The following is a 19,737-nucleotide window of genomic DNA, read 5'->3' as shown; positions in this document are numbered from 1 at the left end:
GACTGTGGTGAGGAGGAGAAAAAACCTAGATTTAGAAACTTGCAGACAGGCAAGCATGGTACTAGGGCCAATAAAATTCTCAAAAAGATTATTTCAAGGATTATATGAGAACACTGGTGGGGAGGGGGACTGAGTTCAGTGTAATCCAGCCAGGACTGGCTGAAAACGTAGGGGTTCCGGTCCTGTGCCGGGGCTAGACACACAGAAATGACCAACACAAACTTCCCAGGGCCTGGCTCAGGGAGAGAGGGAACCCAGTTAGAACACGCTCAGTGTTTAAAAGGAAGAAACGCAAAGTGTGCCTGGAGCCCAGATGGAGAAATGACTAACTCCCAGGGGTCGGGAAAGGCTTCCCAGAAGAGGCAACTCAGAACCAAGGAGAGCGGGACAGGCTTAAGGCAGCCTGTGAACATCTAAAGAACACTTCTATAGCATCTGGAGGAGGCGGATGCTTGTTCAGAACAGGACTTTGCTAAGACAGACCTGCTCACAAGAGCAGGGAGTGTGCACCCCACACTAGGATGAATTGGGAACCTCTCCCCAGAACCATCCACATAGCCAAAGGGAGGCCAACAGCTCAAGTCTAGGGAACATCAAGGTCAAGGGGACCTCTTTCTTTTCATATTTATTTAGTTGGCTGCACGGGGGCCTTGGTTGCAGCATGCAGGATCTAGTTCCCTAACCAGGGATTGAACCTGAGCCCCCTGAATTTGGGTCAAGGAGCCTTAGCCAGTGGACCTCCAGAGAAGTCCCAGGATCTAGAGGATTTTGGAAGCTAAGGCTTCCCTGACATCCGACCCCTCTCCTCCTTAGTTCCAGACCCACAGGGCGGCTCTACCTGGCTTCTTCACCCTAAGCTCCCAGGGAGAATCAGGCCACCCCAAAACCAGATCCTACTACTGAGCTGAGGCCTGGCTCCCTCTAACTATGGCCATGGCTTTGTTTTACTAGTATAGGCCTGACCCATCAGGAAACTTCAGTGTAGTAACAGGGACGGATAAGCCTCTGCTATGGCTTTAGTTCCACGGTTGGATCCCCTCCAGACAGCCCTTTACATTTCTGGCTCCTGTGGGAGAATCTGCTGTTTGCACCCCAATACCAATTCTCCCTTCAGCAACAGTCCCCAATTCTTAGGTGGGTACATGGCTCTCCAAAACAAGTCACGCTCCTCGGCCTTCCTGGCGGCTACAAGCTCCCTCCTCCTCCTGCCCTAAAGCCTTTGCTGCCTGCCTAATAGCACAAGAATCATGTGTTTCTAGAAGGAGGGACCCGACTTTCATTCTGTCTTCCTTTCTGTAGCTGAGAGGCAGATACAATGGCTGAAGCTCAGGCAGCCATCTTAGGCCACAAGGTACAACCCATGTGTTGAAAACAGCACAAAACCAAAAGCTAAAAGCCTACCCTCTCAGCTCCAGGCTTGCTGCCTTCCATTCCTATTAACCTGAGAACTCTAGTTTTACATAAGCCGGTTACTTTTAAATCTTGTTTCGTATTATATGTAGCTAAATCTAATCTTTCCTGATTAAGCTCCTAAAGCTCCCAAGCCCAGGGCCTGACGGATGGACAGTGACAGGAAGAATTCAGGTAGACCACGGAGAGGAAAGTTCTCCACACGGTTCTCACTCCACCACTTTCGATTTTAGGATTTGCAAAGATCACCATGATTTAACTTCCTTGGTCTGCTGGATGAAAAAAGGGCACAGGGGGGAGAAAAACAGATGAGAATTTAATACAGATGGTTACAAATGTAGATTGTAAGTTGTGAAAAGACCCTATGGCACTGGGGATGGACAGCAGGGTCAGGTGTCTGAGCAGCAGCGGCACACACGGAAGGCGCACCCAGGAACGTCAGGAGCCATGGGAAATGGTTCATGCATGTGGTCTCACTTCAGTCTCCGGGCAGGCTTGCGAGGTAGGTGTCTTATGACACCTTACATGTAGGGGTAACAGTTCCAGGGAGGTCAGCAGCAGGGAGGTCACATAGTGGGCCAGCAGTAGAACTAGGACTCAAACCTCAGCCTGGCCATGTGTGCAAAGCCCCCGGGCTCATCTCTGCTCCTGCTCATGAGGGCCTGTGAGGAGGAGACTCACTGCCCTGGGTCAAGTACCAGAACCATCTAGATGGCCCAGTAACAGACCCCGCCCTCTGCCATGGACGGAGGCAGCCAAGTGAGGCGAGTGGCCCCACCCTAAGTCACATGGGGAGGACAACAGGAAGGCAGCAGAGAGATCAGGTGGAAGGAGCCAGAGAAGCCAGGTCACCAGGCCGCCCAGCCATAAACCCTGAGCTTCATGTTCCCACGGCCAGGTGTGGCCTTCAGACTTGCACAGCCAGCACCAGATGGTGGTTTGTTTTTTGGGGTTTTTTTGGCTTTACTGGGTCTTCACTGCTGCGCGGGCTTTTCAGTTGCAGCAAGCAGGCTCTAGAGCAGGGGCTCAGTAGTTGTGGCACACAGGCTTACTTGTTCTGCGGCACGTGTGATCCCCGACCAGGAATTGAACATATGTCCCCAGCCCTGGCAGGTGGATTCTTTACCTGAGCCAACAGGGAAGCCCCAGATGGTGGGTTTTGATGGTGATGGGAGAGAGCCTGCCCAGTGCAAGGCCAGGACTGTGCCCGGCAGGCATCCATGGTGAGCGAAGGGGAAGGCCTACCCTGCAGACTGCAGATCCTGGCCCCCTTTCCTCCAGGAGCCCCGCTGGGTGCAGGGGCGGAACCTGCTTCCCCTTCACACATACTCAATAGCCCACCAGCTTCACAGGGGCTGAAAGCTCACCCTTCTCTCCTCTGCAGTCCTAGTGTCAGGGCCAGACACAGCTCCCCTAATCAGGGTGGCAGCCGAAATTCCTGGGCCCTGGTTCACAACCACGGGAACCAGTCAGCACAAGCAGGGTCCGAATCTCCAGAACAGGTGCTCTGGCTGCCCACCCTCGCGCCACACCCACCTGCGGCAGACGGACCTACACCCTGCCACCAGCCCAGCTCCATCAGAAGAGCGGAGTATGAGTGACGCAGGCCACTCAGCTGCTGCAACAAGGCTGGTTTCCATCGGCTCTGAAGCCGCACCTGGAAGAAGTGTGAAGAATCGGCAGCCCTCACCGAGCACCCTCCAGCCACGATTTCAGTGAGAAGGTATTTTTTTTTTTACAAATGACTAATCACTCTTTCTCTGTTGGGCTGTCTGGGAGCTGCCGGAAGCCTACGGAAGCCGCCCAAGTTGGGGGTGAGAATACTCCAGGACCCCCCATCTCCACTCCTTTGAGGTCAGCTGAGGAGACCAGAAAGGCCAAGGGGAAGGGCAGGCCCAACGTCCCAGCTAGGAGAAGGGAGAGCCCGTCTCTGCTCACCCTCCGGCTGGCGCTCCAGAGCAGCAGGCAGACTCTGGGTCTGCCAGGGGTGGTGCTGGTCTTCATCCCATCAGGGGGCCCAGGCCTAGCGCCACCTTTACATGCCCAGAGGGAGAGCTGTGGGACAGCGAGGGTGACCCACGCCCAACAGTTTCCACCTCCCCAAACGCCTGCCCTTGGCGTGTGGCATCAGGGTCAGGGACAAACCAACCACATGTGTGCATAGTTTCACAAATCTGATGAAGGTCCAGGGAGGTACACATTTGGGCAGACGCCCCAAACTTGGCCCCCAGAGGCTTCTCCTGGGGGAGGCCGGCTCTCAGCTGCCCACACCTTCTGGAGTCCAAACCCCAGGCTGGAGGGGTGCTGGCCTCACAAGCCTGGGGTGTAGTCACTGCCTGGGTGCAGGCTGGGTTGTAAGACAGGACAGGTCCTTGCTGACCAGGCTGGTGCCTGGCCGGGGTCTCAGAGCTCACTCCCCGCTGTGCCGGGCTTTGCCTGTCAGCCGGCGGCGCTGGGTCTTGCTGGTACGAGTGGCGCTCGGGGGCTTCTTGGTGGTGTCCTGGGCCCGGCGAAGACGTTTCCTCTTGACCTTTTTGCGACTGTGTGCATGCAGTGAGGCCGTGAGAGAGGAGATCCTATGGGAGGAAGGCTGGTGAGGCTTGGGCCTCGGTTTACCCTGGGGAATAAGGTATGGGCGGAAGGTTGGGTCGGGGGGGTGCCTGAGCCCAGCTCATGCAGGGGAAGTCAGGACAGGCCCCAAATGCCATTCCAAAGGCAGCATGCTCTGTCCCAAAGGGCCTGCCAGCTCTTCAGCTCACAGCAACAAAGGCCCTTTACCCCAGGCACTCTGCCCCACACCACCCGCCATGGGCCAGCGGGAGGTGACTGCCACAACGCCAGCCATAGGAGCAGGCTCACAGGGGAGGACAGGCCAGGGCTCACCGCTGGGACAGCAGAGGGTCTCTGGACTTCTTGGGTAAGGCTCTGGTCAGCTTCTCCACGGATGACGCTTCCTCCTCAGGCCCAGACCCGGCCCCTTGCTAAAAAAAGCACAGAACAGGAGTGGCGGATCAACAGGCCTGGGCCTCCTGAGCTGTCACTAGTCTGCTGGCTCCCACACCCAATCGGGGCTCAGAGAAGGCTGTGGGGGTCACAAGTGCCCTGAAGCGGGAATGACAGGGGCAGAGGTGGGTTCTGAAGTCCTCCACCACCACGGCCCACAGTGGGCACACTCCAACACTTGCAAATGAAAGAATTCTAAAATGGGAATAAGACTAGTCTTTGCATCAGACCAGACAGAAGAAAGGGCTTCCCTGGTGGCTCAGATGGTAAAGAATCTGCCTGCAATGCAGGAGACCTGGGTTGGATCCCTGGGTTGGGAAGATCCTCCTGGAAAAGGGAATGGCTACCCATTCCAGTATTCTTGCCTGGAGAATCCCATGGACAGAGGAGCCTGGTGGACTACAGTCCATGGGGTCGCAAAGAGTCAGACACGACTGAGCGACTTTCACACACACATAACGAACAGAAGAATGAGCATCAAACACAAGGCGACTGTGAGCTCAGAAAGGACGTGATTAAAGCAGGGGCTCTAAAACCTAAGGACACTGTAACCCACACAAGGGGATGTGGTTTACCTGGCAACTAACTATACATATGTATGTCAGTTGCTCAGTCATGTCTGACTCTGCGACCCCATGGGGTGTAGTCTGCCAGGCTCCTCTGTCCATGTGATTTTCCAGGCAAGAATACTGGAGTGGGTTGCCATTTCCTTCTCCAAATTATACACATACATGTGCATAAATCCCTACACAACCCAGACACAAGCTTAACTGAAACAAATGTTTCATAAGACAACACTTGCTGGGATGCTTTCTGATACTTTTGATACTGTTTCCTTTTTTTTTTTAAATGCTAGTTGGAACTTGCTATGACTCACACCCCACAGGTCAGAACAGAGAGACGTGTCTTGCAGGGGTAGCGAGCACAATCAGCTGCTCTTGAGTGCTTCCAGTGGACTGACCACCTTTATCCTCACAGAAACCCGGCAAGGCAGCTGCTGTCATCAGTGACCCCCAATGTACCGGTGAAGGAAAGAAGCAGGCGAGGCAGAGAAACCTGCCCAAGCTCCCACAGCTGCTTGTGGTGGAGCTGGCCTCTGAAGCCCCAGGGTTCAGGGCTTTGGTCCAGGCCCTGGAGGGTTACCCAGAGGAAAGAGCCCCTTGTACTGGAATCCTTGACATGGACCAGCCCCTTGAAATGGACCAGCGCTTACTGACCCTCTTGATAAGCCAGGCTGACCCTGTGTCCCTTCCTCCCCCAGGCTGGGAGGGAGACCCACCTCAGGCGGGGGCAGGCCGAGCAGTCGGGCCCCTGAGAGGTCCAGGTCGCTGATGGTGGTCACGGTGACTGTGTGGTTGGGGTGGTCATACTGTACCGACTCTGTCTTCGCTGTCACCAGCCGGTCTAGCTCGTCGGCCTCCTCTGTGCAGGGTGCGTACAGGACTAGGCCTCAGCCCCAGGATGCAAGCAAGCAGGCTCCAGCACACACCCCACCCCTGACTCCAGCCCTAGAGTGTAATGGCCCCCTCTACTCTATAGAGCGGCACCCAGGAAGTCACTGGCTCCAGAGCCTGGCCTGCAGACAAGTGCTGGAAATGACCCAACTCCTCCCTCCAAGCTCCAGGGACATCCCAGACCACCTGGTCCCCACCTGGACCCCAGGAGTTGCTTTGACCCCCCGGCCCCTCCAAGCCTCAGAAACTGGGCTTTTTGCTCAGGATCCGTTTGCCAAGAGGTCTGGGTCGCCTCTGATCCACTGACATTGAGAGGTACCTGAGGACACCCCTGGCTCCTAGGGCACCACCAAGATCCCTAGAGCTAGAGATGTCAGCTTCTCTGCAGCCCTTATACCCCTTCCCTTCCACCCATCAAGGGATAAATAAACTCAACAGACTGGCTATTCTCCAGGTCAGGTCAAGGACTGGACTTACCCAGAGCCTCCTCTCTCTCTGCCAGCATCTTCAAGTATTCCTGGTGGCGCTGAAACCAAAGGGAAGGCAACATGGTGAGTATGGCCTCTCAGCCCAGACACTGCTCCCCTCCAGGATGAGTAAGACCATGACTTAGAGGGAAAGATCAAGAGATCTTACCCTAAACCTTCCCCACACCTGGACCACGGCACCTCTATCTGCAAAAACTGCACCCCAGGCCTGCCCGCCCCCTCCCCTCAGCCCGGCAGGTGCCCCTATTCGGGCCAGCGAGGCTGCGGGTCCCCTGGGAGTTACAGACACTCTCCTGCCCTCTCCCTTTGCACCTCTTCCCGGAGCTTCTTCTGCTCCTCCTTCAGCCTCTGTTTGATCTCCTCAATGGCTGCCTTCTTCCGCTCCACCTTCCTCTTGTGGAAGCCTGTCAGGTACTCCCTACAGCAAAGAGGCAAGAGAGACAATCAGGACACAAGGAAAGAAGGGCTCACTCCAGGAAGAGGGGGAAAAAAAAGCTAATACTGCACTCACCATGTGCTAAACACCACTCCAAAAACGTAAACACATTAACTCATGTAATCTTAACAGCATGCATATTGGGTGGTTATTGTTGTTCAGTTGCTCAGTCACGTCTGACTCTCCATGACCCCATGGACTGCAGCATGCCCTGTCCTTCACTATCTCCTGGAGTTTGCTCAAACTCAGATCCATTGAGTCGATGATGTCATCCAACCATCTCATCCTCTGTCACCCCCTTTTCCTCCTGTCCTCAATCAGGTACCCATTCCCAATTTACAGATGGAAGACACTGAGGCAGAGAAAGGTAAGATGACTTGCCCAAGGGGGTCAGAGAGTGTAAGGTTAGGGAAACAGAGGGAGGTGCTGCCTCTCCCCACTCACTACCCTCCTGGGCTCTCAACTGCCAGCAACAGGGCCAGGTGGTGGGCATAGGCTGAGAGCCTTTGAACCTAGAACAGATGAGGGTCCCTTCTTCATTGGCAAACTCTATTCCTCAGTAAATTAGGCCGCTTCAAGTGGGGCTTTCAAGGCCACCCTCACCCAGACCTCCACAAACTGTCCATTGGACCAATACCCATTTCCCCAGGACTCTGCCCCTCGACTCGTCTGTAGGTCTTGTTGATGCCTCCCTGAGTTTCCTGACGATGCCCCAGCACTTCCTTCCCCACGCTCCATCTTATCTCAGCCCGTCTCATCTCCCTAGGTCTGGCCGCACCATTCCTATCTGTTCTGGGGCCCAATACCAGGCTTTTCACTGACCCACTACCAGGTGGCACTCTGAGTGGTGCTAGACCACACGCTAAGGCTTAGAGAACCGACTCAAAGTTCCGGAGACCTTTGTTTCATTCACTAATCATTCATCCAAAACAGCTGAGTCTACTGTGAGTCCGTGGGATCGCAGAGTCCGCCAGGACTGAGAGACTGAACTGCGAGCGAGACCGCCAGGCTAGGGAGGGTGAAGCCCGCTCTCGGGCCGCGCACACAGCATCACAAAGCGGCTTGGGGAGCAGAGAAGCGACGCGAGGGCGGGGCGGGCTATTCCATCCCTCCGGCCTGTGGGGCCCAGAGCTGCGGCTTCCACCCGCCAGGGCTACGCACCACGCTGAGAGGGCGGGACCGGAAGGACCCTCCGCGTGAGCGTGTGCGGACAGACCCGGCCTCGGCCTTGCCCGGCGGCCCGAACGGGATCCGCTCAGCCTTGGCACTCACCGCCGCTTCTCCTCATCGAAGCTCAGGATGAGTCGCTGCCGCCGGTCGTCGCCATCTCGCTGCTTCTTCTTGTTGCGGCCCATAGCCGGAACGCTTCCGCTGCGCCGATCCCGCGCACCAAAGACACTTCCGGTTGTGGGAAGGCTAACCTTCCGGAAGTGCTCCGCAGCGACGCTCTGCCGTTCCGCTCGCGGGACCCCGCCTTTTAAAGGGGCCGCCCTGGGGCTTCCCTGGTGGTCCAGTGGTTAAGACTCCATGCTCTCAATGCAGGAGACACGAGTTCAAACCCTGGTCGGGGAACTAAGATCCCACATGCCATAGACCATGGCCAAAACAAAACAAAAATAAATAAACACCTTTTTTTTTTTTAAATAAACACCTTTAAAAATAAATAAATAAAGGGGCCGCCCTGCGTTCCTCCCATCCCTCTCTACTTCGTGTATAACAGGCGGGATCTGTACCCCCGCCCCCGCGCTCCCCACTCCCCGCAGCTGAACAACAGGGTGATGAACAACTGTCTCTCTGGCCCTGCACTGCCACTAGTGGCCATGCCACTTGCCATCCATGGCACCCTCCTGGGTAGAAGCATTGCCTTGGCTGCAGTGGTGCGCCCTGCCTTACTCCCAGCAAGATGCCCGGCCAGAGGCCTCCCGTGGAGGCTGAGTGGGTAAATAACTTAAACAAAGTCAGCTCATTCTTAAGTGGTGTGCAGCGTCACCCCCGATTGCTGCCCTGTGTGTGGAATGGTTCTGCCCTCCTGGAACGTCTGGTCAGCTGCAGAGACTGGAACAGAATAAGAAGAAAGCTGCTCTGTGGGGATCTCTGTGCAGTCGGCCCTCGGAGCCCAGCCAGTTGGAGCTGCCAGCCCACGAGGGGCTCAGGGAGGCCACATCTGTGAAAGTTCCCAGTGCAGAGTGAAGTACGACACCTCGGGCAGGTGCCCTTGTTCAAACTCTTCCCTGGGAGTCCCAGGTCCCCTTTACTCCAGGGAAATAGATGTGGGACTGGCAACCCCACCCAGACTCCAAAAGCTTGAGAGCTCTTTGCTGCAGTTAGTTCACAGTCTAACACACTTCCCTTTTGGATCACTTTCTCCTTGAAATTATTTTTATGTTCATTGAGCATATTTTTATGTTCAGGCACAGCAAGAGATGGCACATTTTCTTAATAGAAATGATGATGAAGGTGATAAGCCAAAGAATAACAGCAGCTGCCATTTAGTTCTTTGCATGATTATCTTTTTTTTTTTTTTGGCTGTGCCATGTAGCATGTGGGATCTTTAGTCCTCCAACCCGAGATGGAATTCATGTCCCCTAAAGTGAAAGTGTGGAGTCTTAACCACTGGACCTCCATGATCCCTAAATGACTATCTTTTCTGAGATATGAGTCCCATTTTAATGAGGTTCAGAGAGGTGTGGTCACTTACCCAAGGTCACACAGACAAGAAGAGCAGGCGCTGAGGGTAGAACCCTGTCATCTAAAGAGAGAACTCTACTTATTGTTTCTCTGGACCCAGTTTCATAGGCTCTTGGGCACACGGGGTCTGAAAAGAGGTGAAGGGAACCAATGTTTAGAGCCCCTATTATGTGCTAGGCACAATGCAGTTCTCCACATTATCTCAGCTAATCCTTGCAACAGTCACACAAGGTGGATACTAGTATTAATGCAATTTGATCGGTGAGGAAACAGGTTCAGAGGGGTTATGTAACAGAGGGGTTAAGGGCACACAGTGATGGAACTAGGGTTTGAACACAGGTCTGACTCCAAGCCCAGTTTATTTCCCCCACAGTCAGTGATCTCTCTCCTAATTTGCCCCAGAAGCTGTCCTCTGCCTGCCTGTAGTCCCAGTCCTGGTATACTGTGTGTTCTGCTAGTGTAGGGAGAGTAAGTAGGGTGAGAAAAAGGCAGTCAAGAAGACACTTTCTCTAATGTCCAGCAGAGGGCGCCCCACCCACAGCCAGCCTTCCAAAGCTGTCTCTCTGGGTGGCCACTTGGGTGCCCCAGGAGAGCCTGGAGATTGGGTGTGGCTCAAGGCAGCTTCCAGCCCTTGTGCTCCATCCTCCGTGGCCCACATAGAGATGTGTCCTGCAGCGGACCCACTGAGATGGGAGTCATCCACCCAAAGGGGCCAGTTGAAAATAATAGCCCCCGTTTTACAGGTGAAAAAACTAAGGCTGGGGGAAAGAGACCTATCCAGTGTTTCACAACTGATGCTAGCGGTTCTGACCACTGAAATTAGCCAAGCTCCCACCCCACACACAGCTCAAGAGGCTGCCCTGGGGTTTGGGGGTTGCCCACTGAGGTTCTGATTCTAAGCCTTTTTGGAACACTGGCTCAGTTCCCAGGGGCTGTTTCCCAGGGAGGTAGGGGCGCTACATCAGGGAGCAGAAAGGAAAGGGGGCAGAGGCGTAGTCAGTGTGCAGGGTTGCCCAGCCATCAGCTCATGTCCCTTCCCTTGTGACAAATGAGCATGATGGAGCTGGGTGAAGCCTTGCCCTCCAAGGTAACACAACCTGGCTGGCCTTGGAAAGCACATCCTCTGGAAACCAGCAGAAGAGGGGCTCATGGAGGCCTCATCACAAGCTGCGTGAGTCCCCTGCACTCCTCTGCTCTGCAGGGAAGAGGCTGTGTGCAGCAGGAGGCCCACCTGCCTCTACATCTAGGCTCTCTGCAGGGGCTAGCATTCCTCCTCCCCCATTCCTCCTATCAGAAATGGGCCAGCAGGTGGTGCCAGGGCCATCGCCCAAGCCCATCTTCCCATTGTTGGGTTAAGGGCCCTGAGTTTCCAGACTGGCACCCTGGTTGCCCTTACACTCCAGCATTCAGGGGTGTGGCCTGGCACCACAAACCTGGGGTGCTTGAGGAGCCCCTGAAGGCTCAGCTGGGCCTGGTACAGACCAGGGAGTCACCGCCCAGAGCCTGTTTCCTCCCTTTCAGATTCAGGAAATAAGATCTCAAGCGATAGTGGGGCAGGGACGGATATACCAATCACTGCGTGTTTGCCAGGTGCCAGCCCTATGCTTGTCCTCCTTCACATACCTCATTTCATCCTCACAACAATCCCAAGAGAGGCTCCATGCTATCCTCCCCATCATATAAATGAATAAACAGGCTCAGCGAGGTCAATTAAGGCCCAGAAGGGCACACAGCTGTTTTCCCTGCACTGTCTGAAATCGGACGACTTCCTAGCTCACGAAGACAAATGAGGGGGCCCCAGGTATTCTTCCCTCTACCTCCCTCTGTGCTGCCCCAGATACCATGGCATGAATCAGCCTGTTCTTGCCTCTCCCCCTGTTTTCATTTATTCAACACCTTTTGAGCATCTACTGTGTGCTGGGGTCCACTGAGTTGGGAACTGTTTGAGGGCAGTGACTGGGGCTTATTTAGTATTGAGCTCCCTACTGGGTACTGAGCTTTCTGTTCAGCCCAGGGGACCCAGGGGAAGAAGATGTCAGTGGCACGTAAGAGGTATGCCTGCACTTAGTCATGTTTAACTCTTTGCGACCCTATGGACTGTAGTCTGCCAGGTTCCTCTGTCCACGGGATTTTCCAGGCAAGAATACTGGAGTGGGCTACAAGCCCACTTAAGAGGTATAACATCAAGGGAGCTCCCTGGCAGGTCCAATGGTTAGATGCTTTCACTGCCATGGTCCTGGGTCCATCCCTGGTCAGGGAACTCAGATTCCACGAGCCACATAGCGCACCCCCACCCCCCAAAAAAGGTATGCATCAAGGTAGTGAATGAAAGTGAAGGAGAGGGCAGAGACAGGGCTTGTGGGAGTTGGCGGAACCCTCCTCTTCCACACCCACACACACAGGAGGCTGGATCAGGGGAAGCAGAGGCAGCTGCCTTTATTGGGGGCCATGAGCTGGCTGGCCCATGTGTCACTCAAAGGCCACACACTTGATCTTGAAGTCACCACCTGCAGCCAGGTAGTTGATGGCCTCTAGGTTGAGGCGGTTGGGGAACTTGAATTCGTACCCATCAGGCAGCTTGATGGTTAGATCCGTCTGGTTGAAAGAGATGCATACCTGGGGATGCAGAAGGGCAGTGAGCACGTGTTCCCCACAGGGACCCTCGACTCCGCGGCCACACCCTCAGCACGCAGGTCCTAGGCCCTCCCAGAGCCCTTTCCTCACCCAGCCCCGACAACAGCCCTGCTTAATGGGCGAAGCCCTGAGGATGGGAGAAGGGGATACTGCTCACCGAGGAACACACAGCTGGGGAGGGAAGGGCAGGGAGATGAGAAGGGAGAGGAAGGGGGACTGAGGTTGGAGGGGTGGGACCTAGATCTCTAGCCACTCAACCCAGCTCTGCCCCAGCCCACCCAGTGCCCTTATCCCGCCCCCTCCCCCAGGCCCCAGCCCACCTCCGCAACACTTCCAGGCTGGAAGGGGAAGGCAGATTCCCGCTGCTCGGCCCCCCAGGCCCCAGCGTCCTTGCTATTACACACAATGGTGTTGATATCCCCATGCGCGTCGAAACGGGGGTTGAAGTGCAGGCACAGATTGTTATCGTCTTTGCCCAGGTTCAGCGAGAAGCTAGGAGGTAACAGGTGGGCTTGAGGCCGCCCCTTCAAGCTATAGTTATAGCTACCGGCTACAGCCCCCTCAGACCCTCTAGTCTATGCCACCCACTCCACGTGAAAGCACCTCCCTGGGGAAACTCACTGAGCCGAGAGGCAGGAAGCCTGAATTCTAGCTGTGTCCCTGCCTCCTCCTTGCTGTGTGCCCCTGAGCAAGTCCTGGCCCCTCTCTGGATCTCAGTATCCATATGTACACAGTGGAGGCTGCGCAAAGAGGATCTCTTAAGGGTCTTCAGTGCTGACAGCCAGGACTCTTGCAGACATGAATTTGTGTCCCAGCCCCTTTGGTCAAGGTCAGAGACTCCCTCCAGACGGTGACCTCTGGAAGGGCAAGTGTCCTATCCGTCTTGTCTGTCTCGAGCCCTGGTGCCCAGCGCGACGCGTGACACCCAGCAGGTAGCTGCTCAATAACTGCGGGGCTTATGAGAGAATAACAGTAATACATTTGCTGAGTGGAGCTAACAGCAATGCCTAGCTCTGAGGGTTTGGAAAGAACGGCACAAGCGGTGCGCGTGAAACCTGCGGCTCAGCTGGTCATCATCGTCACCGAGAGATCCAGCATTGCACCTTCACACAGCAACCTCCCCCCTCCATGAACTGATTAACAAATAAGGCTCAAGGCGGTGGGCTGACTGATCCAAGGTCACAAGACTCTGGAGAAACTAGGCCAACTGGCCGAATTAATGATGAGTTCATGAAGGAGTGAAAGGTCGAGAAAAGCGAAGAGTGGAGAAAAAAAACGGATCTCGGAAGGCGGGCAGTAAGGGTGACGCCCTTCCATCCCTTCTCCCCGCCCCCTCAGGCCCCGCCCACAGCAAGGGGTGAGGGGAGGCCAGCCGAGGTAGATGACGAGGCCGCAGCTGGTTCAGTTTAAGGGGGCGACAGTGGTGGGGGTGTCCAGACCCCGCGGAGGAAGTGACTCATCCAGAAGACGCGGCCGTTGAGGACCAGAAACCAGCCCCCGCCGGAGGGAGGGGCCGGGCCCGGTCAGCCACGCCCCTGGCCGGGCCCGGCTCCTCCCTCGAGCTGAGCCCCCGCCCCTTGCCGCCCGCCGCCCTCGCCCCCCTCACCTCTTGGCGTCTGCGGCCACCTCGCCCCGCACTCTGAGGCACTCCCCAGGTTTGAGATTCAGGTTACTGGCGACCAGACCCTGCGGAGACGAGACCCGCCCAGCCGGGTTAGAGGACGCAGTGGCGGGGGCGGGGGGGGGGGGGTCAGGAGGGGTGGATGGGGGTGAAGGGGTGGGGTCGTCCCCTTTTCAGGGTGCTCCGACCAGGCCGACCTGAAGCCTGAGGAGCCCGGCTGCAAGATCTAGACTCTCCTTCTTTGCGTGGTCCTGGGCAAGTCCCCACTCCCAGCTGGGTCAATTTCTTGTCTGAAACATCACTGAGGTTCTAAGAAGACAGGATCTAGAAGTTTCTGCCATTCAGCCTGGGGACTTTAGATGCATTGTAGCCTGGGAGGTGGAGTGCTGTCTGTGCTCTATTGCCTGCCTCACTGAATAGATGGAGAGAGCCAGCCTCCACATGGGTCTCTGCGAGTTGGGGGGCAAAGGAAGGTAAGTGAGGCTGTCTGTCCATCTGCTGGCGAGGAAGAGGCCTGGGGCTGGGCAGTGTCCACCATCCCCTTCAAGCCTCTCTGGGCAGAGAGGGACAGGGGCTGGAGAGGAGTCCCCCAAGGAGCACAGTTAGACCCCTCTAAGAAGGGAGAATGGCCCCCGGGGCAGGAGCCTGCACCCTAGCTGGTTCAGGGTTAACAAATTCAAGTGCAAAGCTTAACTGGTATGAATAGTTCCTCCTGCCAGAAACTTGAATCCTGTCCCTAGGGGCCTGCAGAAGATTCTAGCTTCCTCTTTGATATCCCTTATCACACATACACACCCCTCCTAGCTTGGAGGAATGGGCCATCCAGCAACACCCCCCCCCAAACCCCGCCTGACTAGTCTGGACCGAATCACCCACTGTGCTGGCTAACCTATGCAGGCTCCCCCCAGGCAGTGTGGCTCAGATCCAGGCGACTTTTCAGAGCTCTCTGGAGCACACGGTGACTCTGCCCTGGCCCAGGGACTGGGGACAGCTGCAGGGGGGGAGGGGACAGGAGTTCCTATGGGGTGGAGGAGGGGGGAGGGACAGTGTCCTGGGCACTATGAAAATGCACCCCCGCCCCGCCAGGTCCAGCCGGCCACACCCTTTCCACTCCCACTTCTCAAGAGAGCTGCAGAAAGTCAGACCTTGGCAGAAATAATTGTGCTATCAGATCCTGGAGGAATCCAGAAATTTCTTAAGCCAGAGAAGGCCTTGGGGGACCGTGGCCCTACCCTCATTTTACAGACACGGCCACTGAGGCCCAGAAAAGACACTTGTTCAAGGCCGCACCACGGGAACTAGAACCCAGATCCTGATTTACCCTCGCTCTCCCCGGCTGAACCCCCAGAGCATCTCTGGGCCTTAGGGTGGGGGGAGCCCCCATACTCACACAAGCCATGATTGAAGAGAGGAGGATGTTCCTGGAACTTCGGCACCAGCTGTCTGAAGACTCTGCAGGAGAAATGGGCTTCGGGCCGCTCCCACCCTTTTAACTGGACCAGACCCCGCTGAGTCCCGCCCCCTGGATGCTGAGCCAATTGTAACTCAGGAAGGGGATGGGGGCCACAGGAGGCGGAGTTAATGGAATTTTGAAGCCTGTTCTGGAGCAGAGATGACCAATCAGAGTGGAGACCTCCCCCCATTCCTTCTTAGCCACTCCCGCAAGGTCCAGGCTCCACCTCCCAATTCTCCTACCCCTTCCCAAAATTGTTCTGTGGCAAGGATTGGGGGAAGGCAGTGGAAAATAGTTTGAGGATGAGTTAGGTCCAAGAGTTAGTGAGAAGAGGGCCAGGGCTAGCTGGCTGAGCTGGGGGGATACCCAGAGAAGACAGCTGAAGGGGTGCAGCGTCCCTCGAGAATTAGATCTGGGGTTCAAGAGGCTCTGTTCCTTGGCAGGGACCAGGGCGTGGCCCGCTCTGGGCGCCTCTGCAGAGGGCCCAGGACCCATTAACCACAAAGCCCTGCCTCCCCCGGAAACAGGGATTGCGGCTGCTACTCAGCTCTTCACTAGCGCTAAAGAAAGGCTGGGCCGGTGCCAGGCTTGAGGCTGCCGCCCAGGCTCAGGACTCAGGCCGCGGGCTTTGGCCCTCCCGAGGGCCCTGCTGTGGATCTTCCAGGAGCCCCTGCCTAACAGCTTCTGGCCTGTCCAAGAGGGTCAGTCCTGGAAGGAGGCCCAGGGTGAGCCAGACCATAAAGGGTTGGGGTCCCCGGTCTGTGCACCCACCTCCATTCTTTCTCCCCCTGACGCCAGGCACAACTTTTCCCCCCCCCATCCGTTTAGCAGGTATTTTACCGAGCACCTATTATGTGCCTGGCCCTGAGCTGGCCTCAGAGGATTCAAAGATGAAGCCCTCAGTCCCTGCTCTCAAGTAGCTCTATGTTGGGGGGCAGAATTTGACTGTGAGCCTAATTAGGAAGTAGCATGATGCTGGCTCTGAGAGAAGTCATGAGCAAGCACTGTGGTGGGGTGGTCCAGAATGGGAAGAATGTGGGTCTTTTCTTTTTTTGGCCACTCCACATGGCATGCGGGATCTTAGTTCCCTGACCAAGGATTGAACCTTTGCCAACTGCAGTGGACTGGCAAAGTCTTAACCACTGGACTGCCAGGGAAGTTCCAGAAGGTGGGTCTTCAAGGATGGGTGAAGAAGCAGGGACTGGCATTCCAGCATGGGCACAGAAATGAGACAGCACATGTCTGGGGAACCATGAGCATCTGGGCAACTGTGAGCACCTCGGCATAGCTGGAGTTTAGGAGGTGCTGGGGAAAGGTGGGGTTATGAGGCTGGGAGGCCAATGGTACCTGGATCATGAAGGGCCTCATGGGAGGGTTTGGACATTGTTTTATCTGAGGGTGCTGGGGAGGCCACAGAAAGTTATATGAAGATTGAGTAGTAAGGCCAGATTTAGACTGCAGGGAAAATCACTGTAGCAACAGACTTGAGGGTGGGTTCAAGGGGTGCTCACTTCACATTCAGAAACCAAGTAGAGGAGCATGGGGAGTCCTGGGTGGGGGGGGTGGGGGGCTTGCTAAGAGAGGTATCAGCCTCCCTCACATCACTGTCCTCCTTCTGAAATCACCAGCACTGAAGAGTTAAGAAGATGTGGACCAGGGGTGACTCATATCTGGAGGGCCTGCCCCAAGCTCGCTGCCTCCCCAGCCCCCATCTTCCTCCAGAGACTGAGGCCCACGCTGGCACAGGAGGAGAGGGGAGGGCACGGGGCTGAGAGGCAGGCCCAGAGAGGTTGGGTGGCACCCCCTGTGAGCCCCTCACCCCTCCTCCTAGACCAAGCCTGCTGCCTCAGAAACCAACCACCAAAAGTGCTTCACTTTTTCCTCCAGGGCCTCCCTCCAAACCTCCGCGTTCGGAGAGGGTGGGTGGTGCCCAGCTCCACTGCTTCCCCTCTGAGGCCCACAGACACCCTCTCTGCCTGGACAAGGAATGAGGGTATTTCAGGAGGAGCCGTGGACCAAAGCCAGAGATGCTTCAGATGCAGTCCCTGCTGTGACAGCCATCACGTGGGCCTGGCTGGCTGCTCCCCAGTGGTGGGGCTCTTAGGGCCTCAGGAGCTGCTCCTTCATTTCCCCCCATCCTGGAAGATGGGGTTCGGCATCAGGAAGTGTTTGTTGTTGGATAAGGGCTGCTTTACTCCTCTGTGGCATTTGGCCTGCCAGGGGCTGGCAGGGAGACGAAGTAGGATGGTGACATGGGGTGAAGGGCCCAGAAAGACCCCTCTGGGAGTCTGGAGATTCGAGTTCTGGTGCCCTCCCAGGGCATCCCGGAAAGTTGCTTCTCCCTGCTTGCCTCGGTCTGCCTGTCTGTGAATTGGGCATGAGCAGCCCTGCTCTCTTGCACAAGGTTAGCACAAGGTAGAGTTCAGGTCTGTTGTATACCCTTAATAGATGATTCTTTTTTGTTCAGAGTCTCAGAAGGTTTTTGCCTTCTTCTTATATCTTCTCCCAGGCTGAGTGCACCTTCCTGAGTCAGCACTTCTGGGAGGCTGCCCTCTCACCCCCACGTCATCCCTAGGCATTCCCCCCTGCCCCAGTCTATGGTGGGGAGTCTCTACAGAGTCCAGTGTCGCCTATAAATAAGAGGGACCGTGGTTTTCTGGAGGTGAAGGGCAGAGACAAGCTGCATTATAACCCCACCCCCAGTCTCAGGGCCTCCTGCTGGTGGCACCCACTTATCTCTCAGGCCCTGTGCCCAGCGCCTCGCTTTCATACATTATCTCATTTCATTCTCACCTCCCTCCTGAAGCAGCCACCTGGGTCAAACTTCTGCACAGGGAAGCTGCTCTGGGGCCCTGAAGCGAAGCTGATGTCAGAATCGGAGAGGAGAGGCAAGTCCTAATTTGGGGGCTACCGGGCTGTAACTCCAGCCAAGGTCCTTGTCCTCCCTGAACCTGTATCCAGGCCTGGAAAGTAGGAATGTTACCTATCTGCCTGGAGGGTTTTAGGAGTGATGTGAGAGGGGCTGAAAGTCAACTGTCTCTCCTGCACTCCTCAAGGCCAACCCCCCCCCCCAGACTCTCCTCTGCCTCGCCGCAGTGGAGGCAGCCAGTTCTCTGGAATTCCTCCATCCTGCAGGCTGGCCTTATCGGCTGGACGCAGTGGAGGCAGCCAGTTCTCTGGAATTCCTCCATCCTGCAGGCTGGCCTTACCGGCTGGACGCAGTAGAGGCAGCCAGTTCTCTGGAATTCCTCCATCCTTCAGGCTGGCCTTATCGGCTGGACGCAGTGGAGGCAGCCAGTTCTCTGGAATTCCTCCATCCTGCAGGCTGGCCTTACCGGCTGGACGCAGTGGAGGCAGCCAGTTCTCTGGAATTCCTCCATCCTGCAGGCTGGCCTTATCGGCTGGACGCAGTGGAGGCAGCCAGTTCTCTGGAATTCCTCCATCCTGCAGGCTGGCCTTACCGGCTGGACGCAGTGGAGGCAGCCAGTTCTCTGGAATTCCTCCATCCTGCAGGCTGGCCTTACAGGCTGGACCTTGGCTGCTGCTGTGAGAAATGAGTTGAGCTTGTCCAGACAGGAGATCCAGGCCAGCATGGTTCTTCCCAGACTACCGGCTCCCTTCCAGCCCCCAGGAAGGCTGTGGCTCCTCCAGCTGGCCGTGGTGGGGAGGGCTGCTGGACCCCTTGAGATACTGGCCCAGCTGAGGAGGGTGGGCGTGGCCAGAGCCAGCTCCAGAGCTCCTACATTTAATGATGCAGAGACCACCCAGAGAGGGTGGCCGCTTGGCCAGGGTCACAGGAGGAGCTCGGGCTGCAGTGCTTTCATCTGCTGAGCCAAGGAAAGAACAGTATGATGCTGGGATTCTTGGACCTCAAAAGTGATCTTTTCCTCCTGTTCCATGAAGGGTCAGAAGGACTAGTTGGGGGGGGGATGCCCCCAACTTCAGATACTTTTCCAAGCAGATTGTGCTGGAGCTCACCTCCTCACTTACCTGCTCATCCTTTCTCACCTCCCTGCCTTTGCGTGTGCTGCTCCATGTGCTCAGACAGCATCTCCTCAAACACAGGGGGCTCTGTCACTTTGCCTTCCCACCTAGTGTTTGTCCCCCTCTGAACACAGGCCCCAGCTTGCCTTTGGAGAATCACCTCTCCTCTCATATGAGGTTTAGGTGAGGTCCAGACCCTGTCCTTCATTATCCTCCAGGGCTCAGGCATGAGTCTTTTTTATTTTTTTTTAATGGTTCTTTGGTGTGTGTGTGTGTGTGTGTGTGGGGTGACATAATTATAGACTCACAGGAAGCTAAGAGCTTTTTAAGAGCTTAGAAAATATTTGAGACTTGAAGAAAAAAAAAAAATGTGTTGGCCCCCAAATACTAAGACTGCAGAGCTGAAGTTAATAAATGTTTACTTTGGTCAAACCTAACCCTTGCTAGTCATAAAAACTGTATTGCCTTTGAAAACAATTTTGTGGGTGGAATTTTCTTCTTCAAAAGCATGTCCAAGTCTTCCTAGAGATTGGTCACTCTTACATTAGATCCCCATAGCCAAATAA

The 19,737-nt window shown here is 55.7% G+C and overlaps 2 protein-coding genes across 4 annotated transcripts; both read right to left on the bottom strand.

The window, feature by feature from the left end:
• Nucleotides 1–1,706: 1,706 nt before the first annotated feature.
• NOL12 (nucleolar protein 12) lies at nucleotides 1,707–8,209 on the bottom strand. 3 transcript variants are annotated; one of them, XM_020896499.2, is made up of 6 exons: nucleotides 8,064–8,209; nucleotides 6,668–6,773; nucleotides 6,345–6,393; nucleotides 5,693–5,835; nucleotides 4,294–4,391; nucleotides 1,707–4,027 (listed from the first exon to the last, which is right to left on the bottom strand). In XM_020896499.2, the coding sequence occupies exons 1-6, from the start codon at nucleotides 8,144–8,146 to the stop codon at nucleotides 3,850–3,852; spliced, it is 657 nt and encodes a 218-aa protein (XP_020752158.1). In that variant the 5' UTR covers nucleotides 8,147–8,209; the 3' UTR covers nucleotides 1,707–3,849. The 3 variants fall into 3 exon arrangements, with proteins under 3 accessions (XP_020752158.1, XP_020752159.2, XP_070309403.1); XM_020896500.2 differs by having other exon boundaries at nucleotides 1,707–3,986; nucleotides 8,064–8,207; XM_070453302.1 differs by lacking the exon at nucleotides 8,064–8,209 and adding an exon at nucleotides 7,690–7,957.
• A 3,681-nt stretch (nucleotides 8,210–11,890) lies between these two features.
• LGALS1 (galectin 1) lies at nucleotides 11,891–15,233 on the bottom strand. The gene is made up of 4 exons (XM_020896502.2): nucleotides 15,125–15,233; nucleotides 13,720–13,799; nucleotides 12,434–12,605; nucleotides 11,891–12,095 (listed from the first exon to the last, which is right to left on the bottom strand). The coding sequence occupies exons 1-4, from the start codon at nucleotides 15,131–15,133 to the stop codon at nucleotides 11,949–11,951; spliced, it is 408 nt and encodes a 135-aa protein (XP_020752161.1). The 5' UTR covers nucleotides 15,134–15,233; the 3' UTR covers nucleotides 11,891–11,948.
• Between the last annotated feature and the right edge of the window lie 4,504 nt (nucleotides 15,234–19,737).

Source organism: Odocoileus virginianus, chromosome 23 (assembly GCF_023699985.2).
Source record: "Odocoileus virginianus isolate 20LAN1187 ecotype Illinois chromosome 23, Ovbor_1.2, whole genome shotgun sequence".
NCBI classification, from domain to species: Eukaryota; Metazoa; Chordata; class Mammalia; order Artiodactyla; family Cervidae; genus Odocoileus; species Odocoileus virginianus.
The sequence above is the reverse complement of the archived record's forward strand: the minus strand, read 5'-3'. Positions and strand labels throughout refer to the sequence as shown.